The sequence below is a fragment of the Esox lucius genome, chromosome 11 (assembly GCF_011004845.1).
Source record: "Esox lucius isolate fEsoLuc1 chromosome 11, fEsoLuc1.pri, whole genome shotgun sequence".
Taxonomy (NCBI): domain Eukaryota; kingdom Metazoa; phylum Chordata; class Actinopteri; order Esociformes; family Esocidae; genus Esox; species Esox lucius.
In genome coordinates, this window is record NC_047579.1 from 18,197,585 (window position 1) to 18,206,422 (window position 8,838).

At 40.5% G+C, this 8,838-nt stretch overlaps 1 protein-coding gene across 8 annotated transcripts; it reads right to left on the reverse strand.

Moving 5' to 3' along the window:
* Positions 1-2,402: 2,402 nt before the first annotated feature.
* Positions 2,403-8,627, reverse strand: LOC109614751 (ubiquitin carboxyl-terminal hydrolase 37-like). Of its 8 annotated transcripts, none has more exons than XM_034295624.1 (19): positions 8,417-8,627; positions 7,583-8,136; positions 7,412-7,497; positions 7,279-7,321; positions 7,028-7,135; positions 6,784-6,915; positions 6,134-6,272; positions 5,686-5,822; positions 5,223-5,316; positions 5,051-5,130; positions 4,810-4,941; positions 4,528-4,607; positions 4,284-4,351; positions 4,039-4,108; positions 3,744-3,880; positions 3,447-3,585; positions 3,284-3,366; positions 2,814-3,123; positions 2,403-2,614 (listed from the first exon to the last, which is right to left on the reverse strand). In XM_034295624.1, the coding sequence occupies exons 1-17, from the start codon at positions 8,441-8,443 to the stop codon at positions 3,308-3,310; spliced, it is 2,085 nt and encodes a 694-aa protein (XP_034151515.1). In that variant the 5' UTR covers positions 8,444-8,627; the 3' UTR covers positions 2,403-2,614; positions 2,814-3,123; positions 3,284-3,307. The 8 variants fall into 8 exon arrangements, with proteins under 8 accessions (XP_034151515.1, XP_034151516.1, XP_028979493.2 ...); XM_034295625.1 differs by having other exon boundaries at positions 3,803-3,880; positions 7,028-7,147; XM_029123660.2 differs by having other exon boundaries at positions 7,028-7,147.
* Positions 8,628-8,838: the final 211 nt, after the last annotated feature.

The window sequence follows — 8,838 nt, forward strand, 5'->3', positions numbered from 1 at the left end:
TCTAATCAAGTTATCATTGGTAAACACAAACAAAAATAAATTAAATAATGTAACCAAACTCAATAGAAAAATAACACATCTAATTCTATCATGGGGAATAAACTTGGCTTGGCACTTTGTTGGATATTGGATTCAAATTCAGTCCTCATGGGACACAGCGTGTTTTCTTAACGTTAAATACCATTACCATGTGGATTTTTTATACAAGGAGAGAGAATAATATTTTAACCTTTTGTGAAGTCGGCTCTTTGCCAAGGGCATATAGAGTGAGCATTGCCAGAGAAACACATTAACGACCCAGTGAATGTGTTCGGCTCACCAAACAAATCAAACCAAAACTGGCATTAAAAAAAAAACAGACTAACAGCAACCACGTTAAACATGAACCAAACATACATTTAACTGGAGAATACAAATTCTGCCAATCGGAAACTCTCATGCACAGGGAATACCAAAAGGAAAAATGCATTTAACTAGGTCGACCACAACAAAACACTGACTATTGGATGGGAATTGGGTCATGATTGTATATGGATGAGGTACAATCGGTGCGCGTGCATTTACTGCTTCAAAAAGATGTGAACTTAATAACAAAACAATATGCAGTGTAAATTCAAATAAAACTACAAACTCAAACCCTTATTTAACCAGCGGAAAATAAAGGACTTTTCATAGACATGATTGCCTGAGATAATGAAGAACTGGACATGCTGAAATACTGAGTTCTGATTGGTCTGCCATGTCACCGACTTATGTCATAACACCTGTCATAACACCTGTCACGTCCTGGCTATGCCCCTAGCCATCTCTGCACTGGGCTGGGGCCATAGTCAGGACAGGACGGAAGGTGGCACCTCTAGTCTCCTCCGATCCTTTTGGTCTCACCAACTGCAGGCAGGTGTAGATCGTTGCCTCCAATTGGGGACCCTATTTATGTTTCGTGTGTAGCCACACCTGGTGTGGTTCATTTTGGTTTTGCCTTTGCAAGGGATACCCCACGTTACTGGTTGCTGCGGGTGTTTTGTTTGAGTCTTTCTTTTGATTACAACATGGATTTCACCCTCTATTTGGACTCAGCGCCTGTGTCCTACTCCTACCACAACCATGAAAACACCTCTAAAAAAAAAAGCTAACCGGGTTTTCCAAAATGGACAACTGCGATCGCATTGATACAGCTATGAACCACATTGTTGCCCTGAATATAGCTGGTGTTATAAACATATCTCAAGTTGTGAGATACTACTTTCGGGAGTACAATGATGCCATGAATCTGTAAATTTAACTACAACAACATGCACTTATTTGTGGGAGAAATTGTGAAACCATTTTAAAACCGGGTATCTGATGTACATAATCCTCCAGAGTGGTATGTCAGGCATGTTAACATTGTAATGGTCCCAGTTTGATCGTTTTTTCTGTTTGTCCTTGGCTTGTCTTGTCCTTGTATGGTCTTTCCTGTTCTTGTTTCAATTAATCTGTCTATTCCTTTCACCTGTGTTTAGCCCCCACCTGTTTCTGTTTTCCTTGTTAGTCTGTGTATTTAGTTCTGCCATTTTCTACCTGTCCTTGTCGGTCATTGTGTGTTGTTGCGTTTCATGTTCCCTACCTGCTGGAGTTTGTATGTGCACGGCCCTCTGGTTTTGTTTGTTCCCTTTTGTCTTCATTAAACTACCCTTCACCTCTGCGTTTGTCTCTGTCTCCCTCCATGGATCGTTACACACATTGCACATTACTTGTATGTAAACCTGGATAGTATTACATGATTTGTATTTTCAGAGGTGTTACATGTATTCGTGAGACATAGATACATATAGTTTGTATACTGTTTCCACTGTGTGAAGACAAGTGTGTTGCATTTGTTTAGGTTACTACACCTAAGGAAGATTTCAGACCTTGTCAGGCTCAATATCCACTGTTTGTTTTTAGTCACTGAACCTAAACTGTATGTGTAAACATGTATTTACAGGGCCCAGGTGTAAAAGAGACCTTGGTCTGAATCTGCGTTCCTTGTTGAAATAAAGGTTTAAAATGTTTTATATTCATGTTAATTGATAATAGCCAGTTGGCAATCAAACATTTTCCCACACTGCTTTAATTCTACTATCAAGTCAGTTGGTGAGGAGCAGAAACTCTACCTACTGCAGTCATTTAGGTGATGTTAAAACTGTGTTTGTACAAAATAGTCAGCAGTTGGATAATCTCTAAACAATCTAGACTATTAAAACCAATGACACATTTCTAAATGTTGCTTTACTTCTTGTTCAGAGCAAGGAGTTTAGGTGGCCAGGCAGTACTAACACGAATCAAAATGAAAACTAAAGAGCAATAAATATTTCTGTAAATAATCAAGGAAAGTGAATAAGATTCAAGTGCAGAGTGCACTATGTTTAATTCTGGACCCACTAGGGGTAATGCAGTAATGGTGGTGGTCAAGCAGGGTCACACACAGCAGGTAATAGTTCCAGTAGGGTGAGGCAGTAACTAGGTGGAGGACAGGCAGGTTCAGACACGGGTGAAGACTGTGTAACCAGGCAAAGGTACAGGAGGGGCGAAGGCTTAAAACGTAGTCGGTGAGTCTCCAAGGCAAGGGTCGTAGTCAAAAATCCAGAAGCAGCTGCAACGTATGGCACAAACAAACAATTAAAAAAAAAATCGAAAAGCTGCTGAGATGTCTGGTGTATAACACATCAGTAAACTTGTAGCAAAGTAAGCATTGTCAAAAATAAAAATTTCCAATACATCTTTTACTTGACTAAATTCAACATTCACTCAAGTTATTGTGACATGGATAGATTTACTCTAAATTATTAAACCTGAAAGGAAAAGATCCGGGTCTGATTAAAATGAAGACCCACGGACGTCTGAAGATCCCAAAGTTTCTAGAAAGGAAAGAGAAGACCCCACACCAGTCTCACTTCTGTATCAGGTCTTAATAAATTATACAGAAATATTCAGATCTCATTTATTGTTTTGTAGCTGTTTTCTATTCATGTTAGCTCCTCTGTCTGCAGTTTCACAGACGCTCTCCACCCAGCGGTTGCAACCCTTTAAATCTTGTGTTCCTGCCCCAGAGTTCCCCTCAGTTGTCCACTCTTCATACAAAATCATGCAGCTTTTGATCCCCTGGAAAACATTGTATTTGCATTTATATTTTAAGATGATTAACAATCAAGTATAGTGGACATGATTTGTCACTGTCCCATGCTAAGCTAGCCCCCTCCATAATTTCAAAAACAGTGTCTGCCCTCAGTACTAATGCTCTAAAGAATTTCCCAATGATTACCTTGGTGGTCTTGGTCAGACAGATTCATCTGGAAGCTCTTCTAATTCTGTATCTTAGGTGCCTGGTCTCCTTCACCTGCTCCACTATATGAGAAGGAAGACAGGGCTTAAATACAATGTCTGAATAATAACATATATAGGAGCATTACACAAAAGAGCCGTACCTGCACACATATAAGAGGATGTAGGCAGTGTGAGCTCTGGTCCTGAGTACAGTGGCCACATCTGTCCTACGGACACGTGCATCATCCATACAGAGCCATCCACTACCATGGCTGTCCAGCAGATCAGTGATGTAGTGGCCTGGAGAATGTGGACATGGGAACATTGAACATTTGAGACATTACACTCTAAAATGTTTGTGGGCAAGGTGTGCTTGTTTTACCATTCAATACCGATCATATTAAAGCATTTTTCACAACTTTTTAATTGGCTAATAAAGGACAAGATTGACTGTTCACCAGAAGTTCAGCAAAAAAATCAGGGAATGACATTAGGCCTTTTTCAGTGGGTCTCAAACCTCTCCTTGGGGTGCCCAGACATTGAAGATCTAGCACACCTGAATCAACTTGTCTGATAAATATCTTTCCCTTGACCTCTTGAAAGTTTTGTTCGTTTGTCATAAATAACAAAAAGGTTTGTTAGTGACCTAAAAAAGGTTGTTAAAATTTATAATAATGGTATTTAAAAATGTTTTAGAACTATGCAGCGTTGCCTGGCATGTAACTTTCAGTGTGTATTTGAACTATATTGTACCTGTATACAAGCTGTCTCCCAGATGAGAGATCACACTTGACAATCTATAAACAGGTTCTGGCTGGTATCTCTGTAAGAAAACACATTTCAAAATTAGGATTGTAATGTTGTATAACTACTTAATCTTGATCTGACCACTCTCCCAACTTGATCAAGTAATATACTGTTATTTATGTTCTTCTATTAGTCTCATTCTCAGTCTCTCTCTTTTTCTCTCTCCCAGTGTCTATTTTTTAACTTCTCACCACTGTGGCTGTCTGCTGCCTTTTCTCCCTGTCAGCTGCTTTTGCTTGCTGGTCTGAACCATTTGAAGCTGTTGTATGCATATCAGATGTAAAATAAAAACAGAAATATATATATATATATATATATATATATATATATGTGTATATTAAGAGACACTTTTAATCTGTTTCCTATTTCTCTCCTCAACACTCACGTTACATGATGAGAGGGTGTTTTCTGACCCTTAGAAACACAATGTCATACCTGAACTAGAAGGGCAGTTTGGTGGAGTGTTGACCACGCTGTTGTTTCCCAGTGACCTCACCCTTTGTGAATCGATGGTACTGAAAATACGTCATTCATAGTGTTTTCTGAGTATGCAAATTAAACAAACCATACAACTAAAATTCAAAGTCTTAGACCATTTCTAACCATTTATATTTGCATTCAAGTCTCAAATTTCTAGATGTTCCACTTTCACACCAAACGTGCTCCTGTTCATTTTACGCATGGTCATGATTTTGTCCATATCCAGAGTGAACCTACCTGTCACCAGGCTGGACAGTTTCCCCACAAAGGCCCTGGAGAGTAAGTTCTTCTGGGATAAACATGGGGTCCTCTACCTTCTTTGGCTCCCAGTCATCTGCACAAAACCGCTTCACATGAAGCATTAGCACCCTGCTCAGAGAAGCAGACGGGCATTCACACAGACAGACAGGCATTAACACAGTCCTTTACTCAAAAACGTGGTTTGGTGTGTTGAGAACAGATCACAGGGGAGGCTCACCGAGGCAGTGTCAAGAAGTGGGTGGACACAGATGCCATGCTGCCTGAACAGTCCCAGCATTTACATTCCAATGGAGACGGCTAGGTGACAAAGCACAGCAATACAATGACTATAAACATTACATTCACAATAGTCTTCCTTATCATACTAACTTTTGGTTTTAAGTGCTTACCATGAAGTAGTGTTCCAGGCTATGTCTCAGGTGAGCGCTTAGACTTAGTGACAGGTGGTTGTATTTCTCCTGACCAAAAACTACAGTTCCACAGCTTCAGGGGCAGAAGGAGGGATGGAAATACATCAGTTCTCAGACACATTAATGCTACCTGCCTTACCCTCTGGATTCTACATTTTCTTAAAACATTAAACCTCACCAAGGCTTCATCTAAATAAGCATCTGTCTACATGCAAGCCTATTACACACATGTAGTGTATGTAGACATGTCTGTTTCCTGGTGCAGGTACCTGTGGTGTTCAGTTTACCTGGTGCAGGTACGTATGGTGTTCAGGTTACCTGGTACAGGAACGTGTGGTGTTCAGGTTACCTGGTGCAGGTACTTGTAGTGTTCAGGTTACCTGGTGCAGGTACGTATGGTGTTAAGGTTACCTGGTATAGGTACGTGTAGTGTTCAGGTTACCTGGTACAGGTACGCGTAGTGTTCAGTGTGAATTCCAGCTGCTTCACCGGACAGATGTACGGTTCTGGTGACTCCTTCAGTGCCATACCCTCCTCCTTCAGCTGACACAGGAGGTGCACCAAAAATTCATGGGCATCCTACAGGAAGGGAAGAAACAAATAATATACTCAACAAATAGAATATGCAACATGAAACAATTTTAGAGATATCAATGAATTACAGTCCATAGAAGGAAATCAGTAAACTTAAATAAGTGATGCCGTAATCTACAGATTTCCAGTGAGTGGGAATACAAATATGTTTGCATGGAATATTTCAGGACAAACACTTTACATGTTGGATTTATATTATTGTTCAGTTTACATCAGGAACTATAACTAAAATAGTGCTGAGGAAAAAGAGTCAACAGATGAACGTGACAGTGAGTATTTAGACCATAGTATCTAACCTGTTCATCGTTGTCCTGATAGTCCTGGTGGCCAATGGACAGGCAGCTTTTGACAGTTTTAAGGATTTTCTTCTTTTCCCTTGTCCTAGATTTAGATGGGCCTTCAGAAAGCCTTGCAGTCTGTAATTCAGCAAAACAGCTGTGGAGGGAGTAAGGAAATCCTTTATTCTGTGCAAACATTTCTGCCTCTAAGTAAAAAGGACAAGAAATCTCCTCCAAACGCTCAATGAAAACTTTCAAGTTTAATTTGTCATAATAACAGGATACACAAGGTAAGGACCATTCCACTAAATGCTGAATTTATGGTTCTTTAATGACTACAGTAATAGATAAAGACAGTACTGTCAGTAAAGATAAGGATGCATACATAAAGTGCAATTACAGTATTTGCAAACATCATGTCTTTAATAAAATAGTCCTCATTCTGTGCGCAAAGGAATTATATGCCAATCCTGAACAGAAATATATTGGAACAAAAGGAGGCTTTGTACAGATAAGACATAATTTACACATGTTATGGCCTCTATAAAAGGGTTGTACTGAAACCAAACTGAAAACTTTTAAGACAGGTTCTATTGGACGCAGAGATCATAAAAGGGTTTAGGTTTCTACTTGTGATATTTGAGGAGGGACTTTGTTCTGTAGTGTACCGGAGCAGTTTAGAAGAGGGGTAGGAACTCCAGATGTCCTGCTGTCTTAGGATGACTCTGCAGAATGCAGGCAGTTCCAACAGGCACTGCAGAGCAGAGTTCATAAAACAGGTGTTTCCGATGTTGGGCAACCTGGGAGAAAAAAGGAATTTGTGAGGCATGAATCCACAATACCTCTTAATAACACAGAATTATTTGAAAACAAAAGTTGAGTGTACAGATAAATGTGTGTGGTGTATTTTACCCAAGGAGCTTGGTGTTGTCTTTGACATCGCCTTTGCATCTTTGCCTCTCTATCTGGGTGCCCCTCCTGTTGAAGAGGATGGAGAGATGGGCCAGGGGGCCCCCAGATCTGACATAAGGCCTAAAGAAAAGATGGAAAAGGCAAAGATAGCATGAGAAGTAACTCAACCTTAGTTTATCTCTTGAGCCCCAACGTATTACCAGCAGTAATTTTTCTACATCCCTGAGATTGTTCTTGTCTACAGTACTCACCTTTCCAGGGAGACAGAGGAGGCTCTCTTGTCAATGGAGGCCTCTACAGAGAGAGACAGAGACACTGTGGTAACAGAGTTGTTTTGTAAAATTGGAGGAATATAACACCAGGAAATGTCAACTGTTTACAGACCTGCAGGTGCAACAATTTGAGGCACCACTGTCTTCTCCTGTGGAAGAACTGCTCCCACCTCTTTGACTGGGAAGCTCTTCAGATGGCTGTAAAGACACAGACATGTATTAACTAATCCTTATAATTGACTCTCATTTAAATATTGGCAGGTAGTGTTATATCAGACAGTACCTGGTGTTCTCAATGTCTTTCAAGGTCTCTCCATGGTGGTCCAGGGGCTTGGGAGAACAGCACCGGGGGGCAGAAGGGGATAGGTGTACTGGGGAGGAAGGGCAGGGAAGACCAGGGGGAGTGGCAGGAGATGAGTGGGAGGAGTCAGGTGATGAAAAGGGGGGATCAGAGGAAGACTGGGTGGGATTAGAAGATGTCTGGGTGGAGTCAGAAGATGACAGGGTGGAGTCAGTCAGGGAAACACAAGACTCTCTCACAGGGGGAGAGGGCTGTGATCCTTCCTCTGAAGACAGGTGGAAGGAGGAGATTGAGATGACTCTGGAGGACAGATTGGAGGTTGATTTGGCAGGGGATCCAGGGTTTGAGAGGGGTGGAGTTCCGCCAGATAGCAGGGCAAGTGGTGTCAAAGAGGAAGAAGGAAGGAAAACCAAATCACATTGGATTTGATTCCTGTCTTTCTTCTTCTGGTCTCCCAAAATGGTTGCAGGCACCAAACTTGCATCTGCTGGCAGCACTTCAGGTGGAATCGGTAAACAAACAAGATTCTTCTTTTTCTGTTTTGAAAATTGTAGAATATTACAAATTATTTTTTAACTTTACTTTACAGCAAATAGCCTGATTCTATTTCATTTTTCCTTACCAGGAAACACATATCAAATAGACAGAAACTCAAATGAAACCCTTTAAACACCACAGTTACAACATTATGTCCCATTGCACACTATTAGCCACTAGATATCTGGTCAAAAGGCGACACAAATATGCATAATCAAAAAAACAAGGTTAACTTTTGAGGTAAGAACTAGATACTTGAAGTCCAAGGTAGACATGTACCTTCATACAACAGCACAATCCTCCCATTTTAGTGTTTCTGTTGAATATGTGTTGGTTTGAACATCTTATAGCTTATTTGACTTTGTGATGTCATCTGACATTATAATGCCCTTTGGTTCCATTTGGGCAAATTTGAATTCATCATGGGTGGCCTGTAACCAGGTAACAACTACATACCTACAATTTGAAAGTAATCAATTCATATGTATTCATAGTTGGTGCTATTTCATAAAATGTTTTATTTGATAAAAGCCATGTTTTTTTTAAAATAATTCCGATTGCGCATTATAAAAATGTAGACGTGTACGGCACTAGCGTGTACATCGATATGTACATTCAAAAACTGTACTTTCTGTCCCGGGCGGGACGGGGGGTGGGCTAATCCCCGAATGTGTTGTGATCCTAGCGACCTCTCTGATTGA